Below are 26,074 nucleotides of genomic sequence, written 5' to 3'. Positions count from 1 at the left end.
TAATCCTTCAGGAGATCCGTGTTATTTCATCCCTCTCAAACCACTAAAGAGTTCTGACTTCCAAAAGCAATCCTTGGACTGGTATCAAAATTGGCTTGTTGATTGAACTATGCATACATGAAAGCAAAATCAGGACAAAAAGGATTTTGTGAAAACCAGCATTAGGGGAAACATTCTTCATAACCATTTAACACAGATTTGTCACAAGAGCATAATTGCAAACAAAAAATATAATTTACCTATAACTACATCATGGCCATCAACCAGGCCTGCTGAGAACAGCTCCTGAGAAACGCCATCTGCTGTGTCTGTCCAAAAGGTGAAATGAATAAGTATGAGACCCCACAAAAACAACACAAAGTATCAGTAATCCAATGCATTTTAACAAAAATAGATTTTAGTTCCAAAACACCTATGGAGGCATGCTTGAATTCAGAATTATCCTTAATTAGGAGGAAAAAAGATAATTATCTTATCAGCCTTTGCACAGCAAATCGCATGAGGTGATGATTTGATTCATTGCAAACCCCCTATAGACCTTTCCTAGCCACCAGCATTTCTCCTCTATTATCTAACTATGTATTCCTACACAGTTTACAAGTTCAGTATCTTCACAACCAAGAATATAAACTATGTTTTAGTGTGGTTTTCACTGTTTTCTTTATCCCCTCCATTGTTCTGAATATCTATACAGAGATATGCTATATAAACTTTCTTGTTTTTTACCAGTGGGGCAAAGAAGTTATGGGAACAGTCATTATTTTGAGCTTTAGGCTTAAAATAGACTTTAAGTACTGCGACGCAGAAAATTCAGAGGTTTGGATCCATTTTCCATCAACTGCTGTACCAAAGTGGGTTAATTACCAAGTCCCTCTGACTAGTACTTGCTCCTGGATCAAGATTTTAGAAGGCTTAGCGGTAAGTAGGAGGAAACAGCAGGAACTAGTCTAAATTCCATCCAAGTCTCAACTGTAACATGGCCTCAACACCAAATATCTGTATCGAGTGCATGCTTCAAGGCGGTTACATTATTTCCTTAAGAAACACAGAGAGGTGAAAAATAATATAGCTGAGCTAGCTGCAATTTCTGGAGAGCTCTGAAGATGACAGTCATAGCTGCCTTCTGACTGCCTCAATGACTGACTACTAGGAACAGTCCTGGTATGGCATATCCTCTATTTTTTGGCCAACTAAGAATTCTTAAGCAGTTTTTTAAGTGCTTAGAGAGTATTAAGTAATTCTTTTGACAACTGACTAAAGCAGGATGGTCTGTGCCCAATTAAGTAAGAGATCTCTCTCATTCTTACCCATTGTCAAAATCAATGAGAAATGCAGACAGATAGCAGATAATATATCCATGCACGGAAGTACTGCACACAAAAGATACTATGCTTTACAGGAAAAGAGAAACTCCTACAGTCTAGATTAATTTTTTAGGTGTAAGCTCTTTGAAGGCTATTCTAAATATAGTAAATACTGACTGCTGAAAAACATGAAATGTGTTCATAGTTCCAACTGTTGCTATTTAAAAAGGATGATGCCTTCTTACTCAACATATCAGCCTCTTGTGCATTTTATCCCAGTAACACTTGATTTTCTTCAAACAAAAGTAACTTTATAAGTTCTTAGAACTCCCAGCACTGGAAAGCAAATACAGTCCTACAAGCCTGCAGTAGAGTTTAAAGTTTCAATGCAAAGATTTCTTTCTGGTGCTGATACCAAAGCTATAGATGAAACAACTTTCAGTTGAAGACAGCATTGTTAACAGAACTTTTTTTATTACACAGGAGAAAAGCTTAAGTATTACCACCATCACCCCATACACTTTCACGGCTATGATGTTTTCCAAATGTGAAAATGGAAATTCCAAAGCTGTAAATATTGCTATGCAAGATCTATACATACCACATAGATCATTTCAATAAGACATGAAATTGATAAAGTATACTGTGGATCAAGTCTAATATATACTATATATTATGCAACCTTGCCACTAGAATTTACATACATCTGCTATTCTTGTTCAATTGAAGTTCAATATAAAGCTCTGCAGTGTAGGAAATACTCCAGAGAGATAGTCTGTATTACGCAGAAACAGTAATCAATTTCTGAAATACCTTTTTGAGCAATGAGAGAATAATGCAACTGAAGGAGCTTTACCTCTGCCTGGAGTAAACTCAAACCGTATGTCATTAAGTTCTTTCCTGGAGTTCCTGAAAAACATTGAGTGTATACATTAAAATGTAATGAAGACAGAACAACTATTCAGTTCCTACACCCGAAGAACACCTATGGCATTGATAATCCCATTTTCACAGTGTGAATTTCCTCGACTTGAAAAACACTGCTCTCCAAAAGTGCCCACATTGGAGAGACTCCACTGCATTTTCGTGGCAGTATTGTGGGGAAAACTAACAGAAAGATAGGCTTAAGCTGAGAAATACTTAACCTAAAGGATAAAATAAGATCCTCTGATAAATATTTTCCTTTTCACCTTCAAAAGACACTCTACCATACTGACTTTGCTAGTTCAACATAGTCTGAAACCATATGTACTACCCCTTCTCCTCCAAGAGTATTCACTTGGACTTAAAACTCCCCACCTGAGACCACATTTATGCAAGACATGCTCATTTAAGAGACAAAGTATCTAGCAAACATAATATGCTGAAAAGCAGCATTTGATGCATGGTGTTTATAAAGCTGTTTTGAAATGAGGAACTTATTTCAGCGACCACCATTGTCTCAGCAGTGACGTTCTAGCTACACATAAAATAAGCAGCAGAGTGTGAAAGCCAAAGGTTTTTTGCCTTCCTGTTTGAAGACTGCTTTAACCAGTTCAGCATATGACACTCTCATAAGGGATGAGAGTGCCTACATTAAAGAAATCCTTTACAGTCTCATACTGTGCTCCAAACCTCCATTCCTTCCATGTTTCCAGCTTCAGTTTTAGTTAATAATTTCTATCATCAATAAAACATTAGCATCTTTGCAAAATAGACGTCCATCTCATTTTTGGAAATGGCAAGCCAACTGAGCATAGGGATGAACTTAATTGCTGTAGCACACTCATTTTCCAATGAATAGCTCAATCCACTTGAAAAGCTAATAGCAACAGAATGCGTTTTGCATTCCATTGTTCTTCTCCTCAGCAAGGAAACTGTATGCAAGCTCATATTTCAGCATACCAGGCCATGAAGTCTTGCTGTGGGAAAACGAAATCCAATAGGCAGGCATACTCAGCTGTGACTTACAGCTATTATCACTTGCTAAATGCTGATAAGAATATTACAGTCAAAAAACAGCAACATGCAGGAACACAAAAACCAAAATGATTGGCAATACAGACAAAGGCAAGATAGCAAACCCTGAAAAATAAGTATGCCACATGCAGGGCTTAAAATGAAAAGTATTCATTTACTGAATATACTGAATGCTTCAAAGCTGAAGGAGTTTTGGGTTCCTAAAATTCTACCCTAAATAAAGAATTATGGGAGTTTAAAATCACTAATACAAAGCTGCAAATAATGCAGCTAGCCAGAACAGATTTACGAGGTTCATTTACTTCTGTTGTAGAAATCTGCTGCCACTATATGGAATATTGAACTGTCTATTTTTATTTAATAGAGAATTAGCATGAATCTCAGTTCTTTCTTCTCCCCCCCTAAAAAACTTGGATACCTTTCTGTCTAAATAAGAAACCATATGACAATCCACTTCCCTTTGCTGAAATTCATCATATCTAATAAGCTTGTTAAAACTGCTGCTTTCCAAAAAGGGAAGTTGCACAGAAATCTAGCATTTTTCTTAACATATGTTTTGACTGGACATGGGATGCAGTTCAGACATAGATACTCATTTCCTGCACACGCTTTTGAAGTCAAATGCTAAAACCAGCTGAGAAGCAATTCTGTAGGTTTTGCACTCTTACAGTTAATTACCTAGAAAGTAATAAATTAGGGTCTCAGACTGCATCTTTCCACAGATCTCCCATAAGTAGGACATCCACAATATAAATGGCACTCTCATGAAAATTACCACCTTTCCAACGACCGACAGAGCTACATGAAAGCCCAGCTGCTCATGATACAGACTCACCAAGCAGCATGCAAATGAAGTGCATTTTACTTCGTCTCCAAATTGCGGAATGTCCCAAACAGAAAATTAATGAGTCAAATCTGTTTGTTTAAGTGAAGGTGAAAATTCAAGGAAAGTCAATACGTATTCAGCCATCCAACTCTGGATGGCTACCTGGAATTGTTACACTCTGAACTATTCTGAACTTAGGATGCTGCTGCTTTCCTTTTAATGGTATACTATAATTCAGGAAAGCAAAACAAAAGAAGTTCAGCAAGAGTAATTTGCTAGAAGCCTCTAAGTGCTTTTGCTTACCATTCCATTACCTTCCAGACATTTATTTCCATAAATTATTTATTCCATTATATATTCTACCAAATAGAAGATGTACTTGAGCTATCCTTAAAAGCTATTCATGCTCTTCTCCAGTCTTCAGATACTTCTCTAGTTAGTGTCACTGCTATTGTAAATTAGTTTACTAGTTCCCTTGATACACTTTGGTGACAACTGTTTGGATTTGTTGATTTATTTGCAGGCAGAGTTTCCAAGCAGCATTTCATTTGTTCCATTGGAGTTCTCTTTACTTAGATCCATAACACTCTTACCATGCAGCAGTACACACAGGCTTTATTTCTACTAAATAGAAACAGGATTTGAAGAAAAGCACTTATCTTTGTGATTAATAATTTTATCTTCATCTTTCTTAATGCTCCCTAGTTTCTTTAATGCATTTGTGAAAAAGTTATTAATTTTAAAGTGCAAACTCAGACTTTTTTTTGCCATCTCTTGTAATACCTCTTATTTTCTTCTTGCTCTATGCCATTACAGACTAATATACCTTTATTATCATGGATAAAACCAGCCCATCTCCTTTAAAAAGTAGTAAATTTTGAATACTTTCTTCATTTTAGTACACTGTAGATTACTCATTTCCTGGAGGTTGCTTTTCATTATGCAGTCACCTCCAACAGGAGGAACTCTATAGAACTGCTCTGAAGCAGAGCAATACCAAAGCACAACATGCTAAGATGTTTAGCAGCCATCTTTCTTGCAAAGTAATTTCAGAATTTAAAACTTTACACTTTCTGAAAGCATATTTTGCAAATTTTCATTATTATTTTGTTTTCATCAGGACCAACTGATGTGCACAGTAAGATTGCTAGATCTGATTTTCGAGGGAGTAATTCTTCCTCAAAGAACCAGAAAAAAAACATGGGCCAACTTCATCACTTATCCCCCTCCCTACAAACTGAGACCATCCTGTCATTAGCATATGAAATTAAGATGCTCTGTTTTGAAGGAACAACATTTCAGGTATTCGCATTTAAAGACAAAGTCTGTCAAATAATTACCTAGTGATAGCATAATTCTTGCTATAGTCAATTAGCTGTGTTCCACACGCTTGACAAAAGATCTACACTGTTGAATTAAAATAGGAAATCATGGTTGTGTAATGGTGCAACTGTAAATTGGACACATTAAACATCATTATTTCTTTTGTCCTTAAACACATAATGTCTATCATATGAGTGAGATTCAAGGAAATTAGATGTCTTGGAATTAAACTTAAGGTGTAAATCATGATGGGATAGCTTGATTATGTATTAAGCAGTAGTTTCTCATTCTTTTTTACTACTACTTCCCCTCCTCTGCTCCCCCTTCCCCATTTATCCACCACTTATTATGCAGAGTTATCCAAAACATCAGCTTCTATTTCCCACAAGCTTCAGCAACTTCTATATGGTCCTTGGGGAGAGTTTGTATTCCTGGACAGGATGCATCTTACCACACCTAAATAACTATATATTCTTCTTTCCCAAAGGAAGAAAAGAATTCTCAATTAAGGTAAGCCAAAAGAAGGGTGTGGGCATGTGTGTAAGAACACACAGGTTTTGTCTCTGCATCGCTTGCTGATTTTTCAGACTTCAGCTACTCAGTCATCACATGTGTTTTCAAGGATTGATATACAGAGCTGAGTGACCAAGAATGCAGGTGATAACAGAATGATAATCAACAAAGCTGATTCATGAAACAGTACACAGCACACGTACATCACATGGAAACTGCATCATTTATGGCTTTTGATTAGTTACAGCAGATGCAAGATTCCCTGATTTTCTTCATTCTCTTTTTTCAGATAGACAAAGAAACTATAAATCACAGGCACTTCCTCATCACATTTACAGGCTGGTTGGAGAATGGATTAAGAGGAACCCTGAGGAGAAAAACCTAGGGGTGTTGCTTGATGAGAAGCTCAACATGACCCAGCAATGTGCACCTGCAGCCCAGAAAGCCAACCATATCCTGGGCTGCATCAAAAGGAGCATGACCAGGAGGGCGAGGGAGGTGACCCTCTCCCTCTACTCCGCTCTCATGAGACCCCACTTGGAGTGCTGCGTTCAGCTCTGGAGCCCCCAGCATAAGAAGGATGTGGACCTGTTGGAGTAAGTCCAGAGGAGGGCCAAGAAGGGCTGGAGCACCTCTCGTATGAAGACATGCCGAGAGAGTTGGGATTGTTCAGCCTGGAGAAGAGAAAGCTCCAGGGACACCTTATATCAGCCTTCTGGTACTTAAATGGGGCCTACAAAAAATCTGGAGAGGGACTTTTTACAAGGCTATCTAGCGACAGGAAAAGAGGGAATGGCTTTAAACTGAAAGAGGGTAGATTTAGATTAGACATTAGGAAGAAATTCTTCACTACAAGGGTGGTGAAGACACTGAAACAGGTTGCCCAAGGAAGTTGTGAATGCTCCATCCCTGGAAGAATTCAAGGCCAGGTTATGCAGGGCTTTGAGCAACCTGGTGGAGTGGAAGGTGTCCCTGCCTATGGCAGAGGGTTTAGAACTAGATGAGTTTTAAGGTCCCTTCCAACCCAAATCATTCTATGATCACCACTTAAAAAAGGATGCTGTATCACTTTATCTACAGCTTGCCACAAAGTAAATTCTGCTGTAAAAAACAAACAAACAAACAAAAGCAAACCAACAAGAACAAAATCAGCAAATTATTGCCCACTGACAAAGTAAACTTACAGTTGTTTTCATGGAGTGGTGCTCTCTCCATCTCTTTCATTGCTACTGTGACCAGTTTTTTCCATGTGTAAACCAGGACACTAGACTGCACTGTAGACATCCATGCCTTCAATCTATCACATTTCACAAATACATCCCCTTACATGAAACACTATTTATTTTCTTAATCAAATGCTACTTTTTAATTCAACTGTTTAACCATCCTTTCCCACCTCTCCAATGGAAAGCTAATACAAATCTCTCTCACTCTTGCCCACTTGCATATGTAACTGTACATTGCTCTACAGCAACATTACCCAGCTTGGATGGTAACCATTCTTTTCATTAGTATATCATTTTCCTTTATTATGGATTTCTAGTCCTAACAAGGCCCAGGAATATTCTCTACTATTTCTACGGAGTGATGAGTGGAAGCAGAAAAAGACAGAACTCTCCTGGAACAACCAATACTCACTTTTCTTAGCCTATTTCCTCAGCACTGAACCTATTTTAACAGACTCCAATATACAGATGCTTTGGCCTGGGGAACATTCTACTTTCTTTCTCACATATTTTTCCATAGGTCTGCATGATTAAAATTAAATACATATATATGAAAGAAGATATATACAGAGAAATATAGAAATACCTTCTACCTACATATATATAAATAGATAGACATAAGAAGGAAGATGTATCTATATATATGTATCTTCCCTCTTTTATCCTTTTTTTCCTAAGCTCCAGTTGAACACGAAGGATATTACAAGTCAAGGAGAAGTAAGTGGAAACATTAAAAAAGAAACAAACAAAAAACCTAAACAAACAAACAAAACCAACTAAAAACAAACCCAAGAAAAACCCCCAAAACAACAAACAAAAAAGCCCAATGAAAGCCGAAAAGCTATGCTTTATGGTATGCTCAACAAAATACAAGCTCTGCATAGGCAAGTGTCCTTGGTTAGCCCCTGCAGGGAGGTAGTTATGGAGCGAGAGCGCCTGCACCATTTTTTGCCTGGTAAAAGGGATGCTCCCTGCAATTTCAGCACCTGACCAGCTTTGAGGAGGGACACGGTCTGATTAACCAAATCATAAGCAAGAAAGCATTCTCAGAAGAAAGTCAGAACAGCACTTATTTCTTCCATACACTTTTCAGATCATGACTAGTTATAACTCAGCAACAGAACTGATCGACGTATGTTTAAAAAAATCTCCATCAAGTGTGTTCTCCCTAAAATTCAAGCTTGTACATTGCTAGTTCTGTCAAAACCTAACAAGTCTAGCTAGCAGAAGAGACAAACGCAGAATACATATTGTTCTCTGGAACCAGAAATAAATCAGTCTTCAACTAAAATGGTATAAACTTTATTATGAATGGCAACATAACACATGGTGCACATGGCACCCTTCACCAAGCAGTCTTTCCCTTTCCCATACTCCTACAAGCCTTACTCCCACCAGAACAGAATTTCCCCACCGTAAAGGACTAGTCACACTGGCCAAGCCTAAGTCTGTGTGCTTTAAGAAAAAACACATGCTGAGAATAAGCATCACACTTATCACACTTGTACAAAATTTAGGTCTCACTGATGTTCCTCCCCTCCAAAATGTGAACTTCATTGAAACTACAACAGAAGCAAACTAAATTATAATGGAAAAAAACAAGAGAGTGTAGCTTAAGAAGCAAGGGCAAGCAGTATTGGTATTTGCACTGCCTCACTGCATTTACTGGTGTAACTAAAACCACAGAGGTATTTAAATGACTTGCTCATTTACACTGTAAAGAAAGCAGAAGTTCACATCAAAACAGAGTGGACTAATCAGAGTGATAGGTAGGTTGTTGTCGTGGTTTGAGCCCAGCCGGTAACTCAGACCCACACAGCCGCTCGCTCACTCCCCCCCTTCTTCCTCCCCCCGCTCCCAGAGGGATGGGGAGGAGAATCGGAAGAATGTAACTCCCACGGGTTGAGATAAGAGCAGTCCCGCAACTAAGGTATAATACAAAACCACTACTGCTACCACCAATGATAATAATGATTAGTGAAATAACAAGGGCAGAGGATACAATTGCTCACTACCCGCCGACCGATACCCAGCCCGACCCGAGCAGTGATCTCGGCCTTCCGGGTAACTCCGCCCGGTTTATATACTGGGCATGACGTGCTGTGGTATGGAATACCCCTTTGGCTAGTTTGGGTCAGGTGTCTTGTCTCTGTTTCCTCCCGGCTTCCCCTCCTCCGTGGCAAAGCATGAGACTGAGAAAGTCCTTGGTTGGAGTAAACATTACTTAGCAACAACTAAAAACATCAGTGTTATCAGCGTTGTTCCCAGGCTGAAAGTTAAAAAACACAGCACTGCACCAGCTACTAAGAAGGAGAAAAATGACTGCTATAGCTGAACCCAGGACAGTTGTACATCCTAAAGCTGTACTCATCCAATTTTCATTCTACTTCTCTGGGGCAGTATCTTTGTGTGTACAATGCAAGAAATATAACTGAGGGAAAAACACAGAAGACTAAGGTTGGCAGGTTTTTTACAAGAAATTTTACTTGCTATTCTAATGCTGGAGGGACAAATGTTACTTGCCCACACGAAATGTTATTCAAAGTCAAAAGGTCATCTTCTCACAAAAACGGTTCACCCATTTCTCACTTTCACGTGCTTAAGGCATAATGCACAAGTTAAAAATGGTTCCCTTTGTAGCCTAGCTTTTATAGCATTAGTTTATTCCACAACTGTTTTATTTTTCACTCAATGCCCTGTATTATACATGGAGAAAACTGGTCATAGTAGCAATGAAAAAGATGGAGACAGCACCATGCCATGAAAACAACTGTGAGTTTACTTTCTCAGTGGGCAACAGGCAATCATTTACTGGGTGTTTGGGGTTTTTTTGGTTTTGTTGTTTTGGGGTTTTGTTTGTTTGTTTGTTTTGGGTTGTTTGGTTCTTTTTGGTTTTGCTTTTTGTTGGTTGGTTGGGTTTTTTTAAACAGAATTTCTGGCAAGCTCTAGAGCTTGATTCAAGGAAAATCCTGATTTAGTGATGCAACAGCCCTTTTTAATTATTGTCCATTAAATACCTGAAGATATGTAATACCTGTTTCTAATCTCAGTTTTGATTAATTAAAACATTTCAACTGTATTTACAGAACACCATTAATACATACAAAACAGTGAAATGCAAACTGGCACTTTACTCTCAGTATTGCAAAGAAGATATGGGAGTAGAATCTTTGAATGTATCCATTCGTCCCAAATTCATGGTTTGGGCTGGCTTCTAAGTCTTCTGTCACTTTACTTCCCTTGCCTTGCAATTTTCTCATGCTTTAGTTGTGGGAATTTATCCATTCAGCTAAAGCAGGGAAAGGAATAACCCCCTCTCCTACCCCTACAAAAGCCACAGCTCACTTCTTCCCTGCCCCCTCCCTCCCTCTTTCCTCTACCTGCCTCCCCCCCCCCGCCCCGGCCCTGTCCCCCCCTTTTTTTTCCTTCCTTAAGTCATGGTACATTGCATGCAGCAGAATAGAAGCAGTAATAAGAAGTCGTCTGTTTATTAACGTAATTTTGTGAATCAGAACCTTAAAAGCTCCTGTGGGATCACATAAACTCTACAGAAGAGAGTATTTACTATAAAGAAGCATTAGCCTCCAGAGGATTCACCACGTTTATGTAAATCCCTTTCTCTCTAATATTTCCAAGCTCAGTTGTCATTCACTAATCAATATCCAGGCTCCTCCATTATACAGTACCATACTATCAAGATCATGTCTGTTCAGCACCTCGTGGAGAAAGATGGTTATTCTCAACTTATTTTTAATAACTTCAGGTCAATTCTTGATTAAATGGAAGGGCATTTCTGTTAACTTTTGGTAGGAGCAAAATCGATGTTTGAAGTCTGCCCTGCTTTCAGACTGCCACCAAGCACACAATGGGACTAAAATCTCTCTGTATTAGTCCTAAAATATCCAGTTTTCTGAATTCCATTAAAACTTTACCATTTACTTCAGTGGTTCAAAAAAAAAAAAAATCCATAGGTTTATGACTTATCCCCCTCCATATATATTACTGGAAGAAGCAAAGATATTTTAGCATATGATGCTTGAAGATCAAGTTATAGGACTCAAAACTTACATATACAAAATACTGCCACTACCATTTAATCTTCACATGTTCTTCAGTAAAGAGCAGATCCCTGAAATGATGTAACACACTTATTAAATCACTGTACTTCAACAAGTAGCAGCAATACTAATGGCAAACCCCAGCCAAATTATGCTTTCAAGACTGAAAAACAGCCAATGTCACAATGAAACACTGTCATCTGGCTGTTAAGCTGTTGGACAGTTCTATCCATAGCTGACCAGTCCCAAGTTGCTTAAAACTTAAAAGAAATTAAACTGCTTTCAATTTAGTAAAAACTGATGTAAAAATTAAAAAATTACAGTAAAACTAAGAAAATGCACAAGTTGCATGATAGAAGCAGCACAGGAAAACTAGCTGATACATGCAAGTACCACCAGACAAGTCTGCAAAAACTTGTTTATCATTTTAGAAGTGACATATGAACATTAAGTCATTCCTTTCCATCCACTGGTTTACAGCCCCAAGTCTTCATTCCTTGACACAGAAGTGTTAGAACTAGAGACATTTTAGATATATCTATACCTCAACATGCTTTTAAATAGGTCTTCTCTCTTTTATGCAGTTACTGATGCCAGAAGCTAAATCAAAAGAATGTTATAAGCCCTTCAACTTTTTTCCCTGTTATATTCATTCCCAGCTAAGTCAAACAGCAAGCTCTGGAACAAACAATATTTTTACCTCAATCCTCAGTGACCCATTTCTCTGCATAGTCAGCGAAAAGCAGGATTCACTTGCATCATATTTTTCGAGGCTCACACTTCCTACCTGCTCTCATATATCAGCTGGTGGAAACAACTTAGGAAAAGAATCATCAGTTTTGTTGCTGCTGAGAGGGCAATATTAATCATAAGTTTTTTCCCTAAAATTATTCCTGAATTAGCACAAAAGTTTTTTAAAATGCAGTGGTAAAGATTTAAGTTGTGAAAAGCATCAATATTTTTAACAAGTACTTGAAATACAATGAAGGGGAGTACACAGTTACACTGAGAATTTATTAATGTGGTAAAATCTCAATGCTTGGTCAAAACCAGGAGTGATCTAAAACTGACTTTTTCCTAGAAAGAACTGGAGTTATGTACAGATGATGTCAATAATGTTAAAAAACAATTACCCTGAAGTACTCGGTGGAAGCATTTCAACAGAGAGGACAACTGCCATGCACATAATTTGATCACTTTGTTAAAGATTACAGCACACTGTGGTTATAGTTGCCTTTCTTGTATTTGCCAATAGTCAACTTAGCCTCACCAATATATTTCATATATATATATATACATGGAAAGATCTCTGTATTTCTTGATACCAAACACTATTGATCAGTGCACAGCTGAAGGAAGTCAAACCTCTATTAGCTGCGTGACTACAGCGATATACCATCTGCCATACTGATCAGTAATACCAGAGCAACTAACAGATTAAACCTGTGAAAGCTTACTTTGTATGCTTCTGCATGCCTGGTGCACAAAAATAGAGATTATAACCTGTTCGTCCAGTGACAAATTCTCTAAGTACAGCATTGTAAAATGGCCACTATGCTTGAAGCAAAACTTCAGTTCTTTAAATCAGAAACTGTGAAAGACAGATCATTGCCAGGAGGCTAGGGGTACTTCAAAATAGACTGCTAGAAAAGTGATTTCATTTACGAAATCAAGGCAAAAGACTTGCAGCAAATTCTACAGGAATGTATTGGGGTTTTTTACTAGATATTTATAAATCCCCAGTGCACAAAACAGGGAATAGTCAAGAGAAACCTTTTGCCTTATCCAAATGAAAGAATGTTTTAAATATGTTAAATCATAAACTCCCTGGGTGTGTGCATCCTTTCAATGCCATTGGCTCCGAGTTTTTCACTCCTGAATGTCTATCAGTACAGGACCATCACAATCAAATGAGTCTTGTAGGTAATCCAGAAAGACACCTGAGCCACCATAACATTATGACAATCTGCACACCATCTGCCTAAAACTCATGGATCCTGCCCAGCTTATCAAGAAGAGTGGGAAGTATGGCAAAAAGTTTAAGCCTTTTTTTTTTTTTTAAATCTTCAAAGGTTTCACCTAGCTTTATTGCCATGGGCCAAACTTTCTCAAAAGTATCTTTAAAATAAATAGGTTTCACTACCAAAGCCTGCTAGTTAAGTTCTTGTCCCGGTGCACCTCTTGTGGCCAATTCACTAGCCCCACTACAGCAGCAAGGACAATTGCTTTGTGGAGCAAAATAGGATTAATGAAATGAGCAGTTAAATTTTTGCCTTCCCCTCAAAAATATCAGAAGTCACAAACCAACCAACCAAAACCAAAAGTGACCTAATACAGTCCCAGAAACACTCCTACCAGTGCAAAGTGGAAAGACAAAGAATCACAACACTAAGGGGGAACAAGCAGCCAAAACAGACAGAAGTATTTAAGACGGTTTCAACCCCACCAAATGTACTACGTCAACACATTCACTGGCAACTCTACAACATATAGATGAAGATGAAAGAGTGTGGCCTTTCAAAGTAATACTATGTCTTTAAAACTATTAGAAAAATATCTAATTAGAATTAAATTTTGCATCATCAAAATGTAAGCCATATTACAGTTGACCATTAACATTAATAATACAAATAAAATTACTGAGGTCCAATCAAATTTTAAACTACTTTTTTTAACATAAAGGCGGTTGGAGGCGATGTTTGGGTTTCTTTGTTGCTTTTTGTCCCCCCTTCCCCACCCCCCTTTTTTCTTTCTTTTGTAAATAATACAATAAAAAGTTAGAATGGAATAATTCAGCAACATCTCCAAATGCAGTTGCCTGCATAATTTACAACCACAGCTGTGCAGGTTAAATGCCTAATTCACAGAATCATAGAATGGTTCTGGTTGGAAGGAACCTTAAAGATCATCTAGTTCCAACCCCCCTGCCACAGGCAGGGACACCTCACACTAGACCAGGTTGCTCAAAGCCCCAACCAACCTAGCCTTGAATTCTTCCAGGGATGAAGTATTTGCCACTTCTTTGGGCAACCTATTCCAGTGGCTCACCACCCTCACAGTAAAGAACTTCTTCCTTACACCTAACCTGAACTTCCTCTGTTTAAGTTTAAACCCATTACCCCTTGTCCTATTGCTATAGTCCCTGATGAAGAGTCCCTCTCCAGCATCCTTGTTGGCCCCCTTCAGATACTGGAAGGCTGCTATGAGGTCTCCACACAGCCTTCTCTTCTCCAGACTGAACAGCCCCAATTTTCTTATCGTGTCTTTGTATGGGAGGTACACCAGCCCCCTTATCATCCTTGTGACCCTCCTCTGGACTTGCCACCTAAATATTTAGACATATAACCTAGACTTAATAAACAGAAGAATATATTGATTCCTTGGCTCAATAATTATCAATTTTACATACAAAAGTTGTTTTGATAAATAAATACACCAGTTCTCAATTTAATAAGTGATGGTATAGGAATTGCATACAGGATTATTTAGGTCATAATTAAAATAAATTTTTGAATGTTTATTTTCAATAAAAACACAGCAAGGCATAAAAACATCCCTAAGTAGTGAATGAGAAAAGCATAATTTACCATTTTTAAAGAGCAAGCTTTGAAGGAAATAATAGAGGTACAAACAGAAACCAGGATTAGAATCAATAGTTTAATCAAGGGCTCCTGCTTACTGATTTCAGTCATGATTTAATCATGATTAAACAGGTTATTTAAATGAAGTCTCCATGCTGTGAAAATAAAATTCAGTTCAGTAACCAAATCCCTACACCTCCACAGTTCCCAGGGCAAAGCCTTAGACGTGATGGCAAAATAAATTATGGGACAGTGCTCAATGCTGTAATCACAGGTACATTTATTTCAAGAATTCTACAAATTGTTTTGTTTATGATGTTTGATACCAGATCAATTCCCAGCCTATAGAGAAGTTCTGCTACTTTTATAAATCTACCACTCAGCTTGGAATTTGTTTATGGATTTTGTTATTAAATACACTGGAGAACAGAAGCCATTCTAAATAGCAAAAATGATGAGAAATACCTGTCTTGGTGAAGGATATACTTATAAAAGAAACTGGAATGATAAAAAGTTTTTAAGATTAAAAGAAAATAAATAAATAAAAGGAGGAAAAAAAGAAGCAAAAAGAATTGAGAACTCTGGGTTACGGTACTAAGCCAATTATCAGACTCATTCTGCCTTTAGCCAGAATAGATGAACGGATTTAGAGGTTTGCTTGTTTATAGGGGTTTTTTACTTGCTTAAAAATCTAAGCCTTAACAACATAGAATAGCTGTACTAGGTACCTTCAAACAAGTATGTTTTTAAGAAAGAGGTCAAAAAAACAGGCCTACATGAAAGCAGGAAGATTAGCATTCGAGTTTCAGGTCAAACTAGTGAGCAATATCTCATCGTCTATGTTCTGGCACTCAAGAGGAAATCACATTTCACTTAAGCCCTAACAACTCTCCTGCTATAGTGTGGCATAGGCAACTGCTTGCTACTAGCTACTCCTTGGACTTGTCATTCTGAATTGTATTTGTTTGTCCAGCTCCCCAGAAGATATATTCCTCAGAAAGGATCAAATGACATGCAGTTTCAAAGTGTGATAAACCAGCTCTATCAGCTGAAGAAATGTTTTCATAAGAAATACAGACACACACAAACATTTATCTGTAAACAACACAGAGTGCCATACAATTCTGCCTTGGCATTTTCTCTACACAATATTTAAAATAAAGGTACACAATAATATAACAGACGGATCCCATTTGCCAGTGCACCAAGTAAAAAATTTCCATTTGCCCCTCTTGTACTTCTTCCACAGGCTTAATTCATCCAGCGTGCAAGAACTGTATTAAATTAGGTCCTGGGACATTCCAAATTACCGTCAGTAAATTATCTTCCTGTCACAGGAGCTAATTTAACCATCTTAGATTGCTTCAGATAATTTGCAATTCTTAACTATTAACCATTAACAAGTCTCCTAATTTAACATGAAATGCCTCTGTTATTAATCTAAATAGTCAAACCCTCTGTCAGTGACCTTCCTAAATCTGTAACAGCTTGGTGATTAGACTGGAAATTTCCCAGCAAGGGTGATAATTCCTTCCCACCCCCTTTCCCTCGTGGCATGGCCATCAGAGGACTAAATCACAGCCAATTGCCTTACATGCTCTTTTCAGAGTTTCTGTCAGGGCCCACTACCGAGACACACGATGTACACATCCTCAAGGGCAAAAATCTGGAGTACAGATTTTGTTCCTCCCTACTCTCTGATTCCTCTTCTTCTGTGAGAGTGAGGAAACAAGCATCAGCATTTCAACACAAGGATCATATAGTCTAGGTCAGTTACATGCCATGGCAAAAGATCAAGAAGCAACTGAGAACCAGTATTTTCAGTTCACTGCAAAACAAATTAAAGCACAGACTCTTAATTAAACTTGAGCTTTAAAATACTAATGGTCTGTATTAAGTATTTAATACTAGAGCCTTTCAAAAGCTTTGCATGGAATTACCTAAAACACACTGCTGCTCATTTCACTTCTGGAGCAACATACTCCAAAACACAAGAGTGCAAAAGATAGAAAATACGTTGGAAATTGCCATCTCCAACTGAAGAAGCAACTCTGACAATAGAGGATATTTTTACAAGTTAGTCCTGCTGAGAAAACTACTAAAACAGAAAGGTATTAAATACAAGGACAGAAAAATCAGATACTCAAGTTGGAAACCATCCAGACTAAGAGAGTTAAATACCAACACTTGTATAAAGAGTGCCATGGGATTCTTTAAAGATTATTTCAGAATGTGAGTTGTGCTTCTCATCCACAACAAGGCATTTGCACTAAAGAGAGGCTGGCGTTAATTTGGCATTCCCTACTCAATTATTGAATGAGCCCATGCCTGCTCTGCTTGGGAAGAATAGCAGAACTTGACCATCCACTAAAACAATTACTTAAATGAATGGATTCTTCTGCCAGAATTCTTCCTCTGGGAAGGTGATTTTTATTTTTTATGGGTACTATTAACCTTTTGTGGAACATACTACTACAGAAAAAAAAACCAAAACAAAACAATCATCTAAAATTGGAGGGGGTTGGTGTAGCAGAGCCTCACTGTAAAAGAGGGAAAAAAAAAACCAAGCCAGAGGAGCACGCACTTGCCCCACACACACTCCTGATGAAGGCTGCCCATCTCCCTAGGCTTTGTCCTGCCCCAGATTTCCAGGCACTACTCTTCAAATCTTTTGGCCCACACTCCCAAGCCTCATATTAAGTTGTTTCTGCCCAATAGGCTCTAAACGTTTGCATCAACTTCCATGACAAGTTCTCTGCAACCAAGGCAGTTCCCTAGTCAAAGACTCAGCAGTACCACAAGTGCAATCGGTTTTCTCTCCACCACCCCTTCCTGCCTGAGGACACTGGGAAAATGCCTTCTCCCCTCAGGTCCTAGCCCAGCCAGCCTCCATCACACAGGAAGGGCTCCTTCCTGACTGAGATGCTCACCTTTTGCTGTCTCCTTAGCTCATGACCCCTCTCTAGAGAAGCAAAAGGAAGGCGATGAAGAGATGAGACCTTCCTGAGCCTTCTCTTTGATGTGTTTACTTCCCTTTTCCTCCCATCCTCCCCATCAGTCAATTCATCCTTCTTGTATTTTGCTGGTATTTACATTTTTACTCACATCAGTACTGAAGCTGTTTTTTTTTTTAAACAGTAATTCTCTGCAGCTAAAACCAATGTGTTCTGAACTCATCAAGCTACTGCAGTTTATGTAATTTGATTGCCTCAAGTGAATTATTTTAAAAGAAAAAGCTTCCAACATTTTTGATGATATACTGAGCTTTGAGTCTTCAACTCTGGCATCTAATGTTCACAATGTTTATCTGAATATCAAGCTATACTTTAAAAGCTATATAATAGCAGCAGATGAAGCATCATAGCAAATTGTTTCTATCCTCATACTGTAGCTAACTTGCTCCATAACAATATGGTTCACAACTTATGGTTCATTTTAACAAATCCCATAAAAATCCTCTGATGTGCTCAAGTCTCTATCAGCTATATGACTTAATGATCAATTCACCGAAAGACATCAGCGGAATAGTTTAGGATCTGCAGTGGAGGTGGATAAATGCAGAAATACCAAGAGGATATTAGCTGTTTACTACCTTACAATCCCAAGGGAATGCTGCGTGACACAAAGCAAGTCATCTACAGCTCTTTTAGTCACTACAAATGCCAAGACTAGCAGTATTTTTACTTTCCAATGCTCAAAAAAACATTTACTCAGTAAGTTAATTACAACAGAACAGAGCAGTTAGTGGCCAGAGCATCTTTCTCCATGTACAGCTGCCTTAAATGTAAGCTCATTCACCCTGCAATTATCCCAGCATAAAGACAGCTGTGTAGGGCTGGAATGCAGATGGTGGCTTCTTCCGTAACCCCAGACTGACCTGAGGGTCTCCAGGTTTACATCTATGACACAGGAAATTTATTTCTCAGACTTTTATGAAGGAACCCCATACAAATGCCCTTCTGCTAACAAAAATCAGTTCAATTAGTCTGAAACAGATTACAGCAATAATTCAAACACTAACACTACTGTCTTCCCAAAACAGCATTTCTGTAGCATGTCACTTATATTATCTGGTGTGGTACACGCTTGTCAATATTTCACTGGAATGCCAGCCTCAAGCCTATTCTGGCCTTTGTTTAGCTGAGTGGTAAGGTCCAAGAATGAGGGGCTAGGGAGGAAGACTCCTAAGCCTATGCCCATAAAGCAGCACTATACTGTTACCACAGCTACTATTTCTCCAGAGCTGGCTTTTCTGAATTTGCCCACTGTAGCTAGACAGACTTACAAATGCAGAACCCAGGAGTCCTCTACTCTTGGGGGCAACCATGCACTGCCAGGCGAGGGCCACTATTAATGTGCCTACAGTAGGGTCAAAGATGAAACGCTTTTAGCATAATATACTGACAGGTACTTGATACAGACAGGCAAATGAGATAACTCTCCACAGGTAATCCAATAATGGAAGAAACATAAGTATTTTGTTAAAAGTTAACAAATAATCAACTCCTTTCCCCAAATAAGGTTTCTGTTAATTTACTGAAGAACAAGACATTCAAATACAAACCTTGACAGGTAATCAGCAGACTGCACAGCCCTGCTGTGCTCACAGCAGTCTCAGATGTTCCCCTCCTGGGGTCAACATTGAAGAGGAAGCACAACTATGCAAATGCCATCAGAGGTACCTTGCTAAACACAACATATATAGCAGCCAGCCAGTAGCTGCCCTGAATTTCTGTGAATGTTCCATAAACAAAATAACTCTTGCCTTTAAAATAGCAAATATAAAAAAAAGCTTGAATACTAACTCTGAATCTAGACCACTGGAGAGAGGCATAGGGAGCTTGGTAGCCCTCATTCTCAGATACGTACTTTGTGAAGTCCCAACTAAAGGAAAAGAGAGTTGCTTGGTATGCACTGCACTCCTGTATTCCCACCACCCACACACACACATTGATTATGTGCTAGCTCTGATCCTACTCACATGCTCAGGTTTCCATCAGAAAGAAACCCAAACACACAGTGTAAAGGTGCATGCTTCAGCCCCTCTCCTACCACTGAGGCAGGACACAGCCAGAGCTGTGGGCCACGAGTCTGCACCACAGAGCATTCTTCTCTCAAAAGTAGGTCAGCTTAAATTAACAAAACTTGCTCTGTAAAATTATGCATTAGATTTTTTGAGGGTTTTTTGGTTTGGTTTGGTTTTTTTCCTGAGACACTGCCAACAGTGTTCCCAGGCCCCAGAGTGTATCTGCTGTTCAAGACTGCTTTGTTTTGTTTAAAGGAAACTTTATGGTTCCTAAAATTGAAATTCTTATTTCTTCTCTCTCTACCAATAACCATCTAAACCTTCATAACTGTCACATATTAATTTAGTTACTACAGATTTGCTTTTAGGGAGGGTAAAGGAAGAGAAGCTTTTCACCCATGAATTAAGAGGATCCTTAACAAGAACAGAAGTTCATCGTGCAAATAAGAATTTGGAAACTCAAGTCTCCTAAGATCAATCTTCCTTCACTTCTGGCTTAAGAGCATAATCCTGACATTTCACTGTACTTGCAGGACTAAAATGTTTGCCCTGCGGATATGCCAACACTGCAAGTAACTGGGTAAAAGCCAATCACTCTATAGGTTTCACTGTAATTTAAAAATACCCAAAGCACCTCACTAGTACATCCGCACAGCAGTATAAATCGGTCTGTTTCGTAAATGGTTTCATCTACCTGTCTGTCAGCAGAGAGATGAAAAAGAATATTGATGGCATAACTGGTCAGTTATGTAAATTGGACAAGTAAACTGATTCCAAATTATCTTCAAGTATTTTCTCTCCCCACAATAAAATTTATTACTCCTCCCTTCAGTAAACAACCTTTGGCAGTCATGCAATTTTTTCCAGCTGTCAATAGAAAAGTAGTCAAAGAAAAGGGAAGATAATAGATTTTGGAACTCAGCACTCATTCTGTATAGACTTTTTTTTTCTGATCACTAACAGTTTTTGATGTTAGTTTGTTAAAGCTACTTGTTATGCATAAATTGGCTAATTTTTTTCTAAAATATAGGTTGTATTTTGTAAGTATTTTCTATTTGACTATTTATCTTTTTGTTAGCATAAAACCCCGTAACATTTAACTTTTCCCCATAGTAATCATTAAGAGTTTACAAACTTTCATAGAAATCCTGTCAATACATACTGGATGTAAACAAGTTTTAAAGTGAGTAGCAGTAAGTTTAACTAAGCTAGCAATTAAAGGAAAATGGCTTTAAATACATAAAAAGTTATCAAAGCTTCTTCTGAAAAAAGTACCTTTATTTGAGACCACATAATTAAACAATTCAAATCTTAGTTATAAGCTGGTTTTAATTAAAGGTAATCTGACCCATTTTAACTATGCATAAATTTAAGCCAGACAACATATTTGTATCCATTTTCTAAAATATCTGTCACCTCTCCACAGTGGCTGATCAAACTTGCCAGTGAGAAACGTTTTGAGTAGGCAGCTTGTAATACAGCTATGGTTTATTTCTGTCAGAGGCTGACTGCTGAAGTGTGAAAGAAACTCATTAAAAATCTCTCACTGTGATCCTGCATTGCAAGGAAAAAAAGAAAGAAAATACTTAATGAAGGGTACACTTAGCCTGAAGCCATATTCATATTCTGCTTTTCATTTTACACTATTTCAGTAAGCAATTAAAAGACAGCAATTAGTCATGAAAACACTATTCATACTGGTCATACTGGGAGATTAAAGAGGTTAACACTTCTTTTATGTTAATATTATAAAAGTAATGAGGGAGATCAAGAATAATACAGCCAACTAAAAAGAAATACTAAAATAAGTAGAAGAATCTCTTACCTTAATCTTAAGACAAGATTCACTGCACATGGAACTTCACTATATTCGTCACTAACAGCAGGCTGAGACTATTAAAAAAGAAAAAAGTCTTATAAAGGATGCCAAAGGGAAAAAAAAAATCTGCAAATACTTGCCATGCTAAGAGTTTGAAGTTAGCACAGAATATTTTACACATCTTCTAACTCTCAAGAACCTTTTAAATACTTTCAGTAACACAGTCTAAAGTATAGCTGATACCAGTAAAACTGACATATTTCAATTACAGAGATACAAGTGATAGCACCTGCGCTAAAGCATTGAGTGCAAGAGCTTTTAATCCACCTTGCATCAAAGCTCCAATAACCTATTAAATAATATGCACGCAGTGAAAATACCACGCTACTACTCACATCATTTTTGTGTAACAGTTTTGGTTGTTAAGGAAGTCTTGCATCTACCCATCTGCAAAGAACTAGCAGCATATCAAAGCAGGCATCACAGCTCGGAGAATGTCTTTCGCAGAGAAAAATGAGGAATATGGATATCTTTCACACTATCACTCCTCCCTCACAGTGTGATGCCTTCCCCAGCGCTCAACTAACATTTATATAAAGTCTCAAACAACAGTGTGTCCTACATACAGCAGACCTTCAGTGTCCTCTACCCTCCTATGATTTCATACTCAACTTGGCATATTGTCACCACCCACAGAAGCCTGTTCAAAGGTTACAGTCAACTCCTCCCAAAACAAAGACTTTCATCACAAATCTCATTTGTTTATATTCTGACGGCTTTCCACATTAAAGCTACTTAAAAAAACCATTACACAAGGTCTTGCATATATTTCGTTATCTATGTAATTGAAACAGAAGTTAATGAATATTTGGAAAATTATTTAATCACTAAAAGGGGAGTAGATTTTTTCCTACTCCAATTAAGTTCCTCCTCTTCATCTAAACTACTAGTACTATTTCTGCATCTTCAGCAGACCTGTTATTTCAGTGTATAGGAATGTGTAGCCTAAGGACCAACAGCCACACACCAACAGTGACTAGCTGCGCTAGTCTTAGTTCCAAGTCATCTTCTGGAGCGTTTAGGAAAACGGAAAAACAATTAACATAAGATTTCAAGCAGAAGCTTTTGTCTCCTTCATAAATTAAACAAATCACAATAAAAAAGTTACCTGTATAAACTGTAGAACTCTGAATTTCTAAGACAAAAGGACAGTTTGGTGAAAGTCCTTTATTTCCCCCCCACTCAGCTTACATAAGACATCTCAAATGCTGAAACGCTGTGTAAACTAACTCTACAACAGTAAGACTGAGGTCATGACAGGAGCTAACAGGACCAAAGCTGGCAGTAAGCTGTTAGTCTTTTAGAAGATTTCTATGACACCAATGAAGATCAGAGAATCTAAAATTGCAGGTGAAGTGGCAAGGGCCACCCACCCAAGGAACAGACATTTTTAAAACAGCATTTTGGCTGCAAGCCAGTAATCCTATTAAGCAATTATTTATAGCAGTGATGCTTCCCACACTCTCAGCACAGGGCCATGAAACTCGGTATGGTATTTTATTCCTCTGAATTAATTTACTATGCCACAGTACTGAACTATTTTACTGTACATGGGATGAAACATTTTAATTATAAGCTACATGTCGTGATACGAATCCTAAGAATGAAAAACTATTTGGAGATCTTCTGGCTAGTCCAATACAGCCATCATTACTCTGACAAAAAGACAGCAATTAGTGTGATCCAGTTACGAAGATTCATTAAAAACAGCCAAATTACCTATCTTAATCAATTCTCCTGGGCACAAACATAACATGGCTTTAAATTTCCTATCCATTTTATCCAGTGTGCTCAAGTTAACTACTACAGGCCCAACTGCATAGCTCTATCCTCACAAGTACTTGCCATACAAGGCTGCAGAACAACATTCCCACCTCAGTTCACATTTTTAACAACAAAAATGAAAAGGAAACCCCTTCGCTCAAATACTTGGAAGAAAAAAAAATGATAAAGACATTTTTACCTCTGTGTTCTCCTCCTCTTTTACTCTTCGTGACTGGAAAACAAATGCAGTGAGATGTGAGCTATGCAGCTTTATACATTGAAGATACAGAAATATTAACAATTAACGTGACAGAAAATCTTGCAGAGTGTAAATGGTACAAACAAAATCTACCTTTTCCTGAGAAACAGCAGCTTTGCCTTCCTCGCTCTTCTCATCCATTTCGTCATCACTCCATTCCCAGTCCCCATCTTCTGTTTTATGGAGGTGACCACTGGAACCCGGTACTCGTCTGACCTTCCAAAATATTACAGGTTTACCATTACACAGACATCTTTAGTCTTTAAAGGTGTTCTGGTTAATCAGCAATTCTTTGTTATTTCTTTCATATATGCTTTCATTTAGTTTGCTGCAGGAGTCACTGGCATACTGGAATAATATCTGACCACAGGGATCATCCTTGAGCTAGTGGGAATAGAAAGATATGCAAAATTCATATAGGAAAATGGGGTTTGGAGATATTTTACAACTGCCTAAGGTCAAGCTCAAGTAGATGACAGCTGCTTGCTATGAATTAACCCTTGACATGAAAGGAAGGTCTGCAAGGAAGAAGTTACACAGACAAGGTTGTTCTTGAGCCACAAGTCTTAAAAACTAATTGTTCTGCTAAAAAGCTTTAAAATATGTAAATGTGTTAAGGATACTTTAGAAGTAAAAGTTATCCTTATTTAAAGCAGCAGCTGTATGCAGACTGAGAAGGCAGGAATGCAACACCAAACTAGCTGGCAAACTGTAGATCAAACAGTCTAACACTTAATAGGAGGATCCAACAGCTAAATCTGAAAATCAAAAACTCTTCTGATGCCATCTTGCTCTTTTTCAGAGCTTGACAACACACTTTGTTTTCCCCCAGATGTTTAGCCTATTTGAGCAAAACAAAAGAACATCCAACAATTCTTCCCACACCTTTGTATGCATTTATGAGACACACAAGATGTAAGCACAGTAAGCAGCAGCCCCACTGGTGTTTAGGTTAGAATCAGTTTCTCCAATTATTTCACATTACTGATCCAATATAGAGTTCCCACTGCACAACTTCAAATGCTCCCCAGCACTATAAATTTGTAAAAGCTTAAAGCATATCCTTTTCAATTATGAAAAAGGTAAAAAAGTTATTCAGGAACACAGCCTATACATTGGTAAGAGAATGAAAGGAACAAAGCATTAAGTGTTCACAGCACACAAAAGGGAGAACTAACTCAGCAGAAAAACAGTTTCAGGCCAAGAACAACTGCTGCAGAAGACATCTAATAAAAACAACATTTTAAAAAAGTATTAACTAGATGGTCTTAGCTCAAAATTGTATATCCTGTTTGCCAGTATCCACAGTAACATACAAAAACCTGGTTCAATTTTGGCTTCACAGATTCCTTTCGGTGGTGTTTTGATGTCCTGCACTGAAGTAAACTGAGCATTGATTAACTTGGTTCTACCATCCTGATGGTTGGTGGCAGTGATGGAAACCCATTCTGCCAGCACAGCAACCTCACAAAACAGGAAGATGTTAAAAAAAAATAATCTAATTTCTAGAAAGTTACTGGTTTTTCAATATAATGAAACTCACAAAGACTAAACTGGTATTAACCTTGCTCTAAACCCCTCCAGTTGCTGCAAACCACAATGTGAGGAGAGATGCAGCATGTGACAGACTCCAGCTGCTTCTAAATCCCATCAGGTAGTACTCCAGCAAAATATGCATGGCATAAAACAGTATAGGACACTCAAAGTCTAACACTTGTGAGCTTCCAGAAAACTCTGTGATGCAGGTATCAATACAATTTTTCCAAAGTGGCTTTTCATAGAGAGCTGGGTACTTAAGCTATTTCTTTACTTTTGTTCCCAAGCACAATTTGGAGCTGGCTGGCCTGACACCACAAAAGCAAGAGTGAGTACGAATTTAGGAGCCTTCTTTCAAAGCCTTGTACATACTCAAGCAGGTAACGTGGTGTCTGTCTGCACTCGTTTACCTCTCTTCCTTTCTGCACTACCCGAACACCCATCTGCTCCTCTCCCTTCCCTTCTGCACATAGAAGATTGAACTAGAGGAAAGAGTGAAGTTTCCAGAACCCCAGTGCATTTCTGTACCTTCTTCGGTCCTTATGATGTTTCACCATTACACTTCTTCCCTGCACAAACATATAGGAGTGCCCTACTCAGTTTCTCTATATTTTGTACTCATTTGTAACTGAAAACAGGGGAAACCTACACAGGACACTGGGGAGAATATTCCTACTTCATCACTCAAGGGACAAATCCAGCACTATTTTCCCTGTTTCCCATACCAGGCTCCTAATGTACCAATTTTAGCTCTAGCTGCCTCAAAGCTTGGTACAAGAAGCTCATGTGTGTTTAGGGGGGAGGACCAAGGAAGAGTCAA

General features: G+C 38.2%; 1 protein-coding gene across 7 annotated transcripts in view; it reads right to left on the bottom strand.

Annotated features, from left to right (window-relative positions):
* STK39 (serine/threonine kinase 39) overlaps window positions 1–26,074 on the bottom strand; it is a 134,971-nt gene that overhangs the window by 20,828 nt on the left and 88,069 nt on the right. For 3 of the 7 annotated variants that reach the window (XM_030486608.1, XM_030486605.2, XM_030486604.2), the window contains exons 11-15: window positions 23,812–23,934; window positions 23,659–23,691; window positions 21,642–21,709; window positions 2,161–2,213; window positions 240–308 (exon numbers count right to left, since the gene is read on the bottom strand). In XM_030486608.1, the coding sequence (XP_030342468.1) occupies window positions 240–308; window positions 2,161–2,213; window positions 21,642–21,709; window positions 23,659–23,691; window positions 23,812–23,934 (346 nt within the window). Of the gene's footprint in view, window positions 1–239; window positions 309–2,160; window positions 2,214–21,075; window positions 21,371–21,641; window positions 21,710–23,658; window positions 23,692–23,811; window positions 23,935–26,074 lie in introns of those variants that run through there. The other 4 variants (XM_030486607.1, XM_030486606.1, XM_030486609.1 and 1 more) reach the window with 3 other exon arrangements.

Source organism: Strigops habroptila, chromosome 5 (assembly GCF_004027225.2).
Source record: "Strigops habroptila isolate Jane chromosome 5, bStrHab1.2.pri, whole genome shotgun sequence".
Classification (NCBI taxonomy): Eukaryota; Metazoa; Chordata; class Aves; order Psittaciformes; family Psittacidae; genus Strigops; species Strigops habroptila.
The sequence above is the reverse complement of the archived record's forward strand: the minus strand, read 5'-3'. Positions and strand labels throughout refer to the sequence as shown.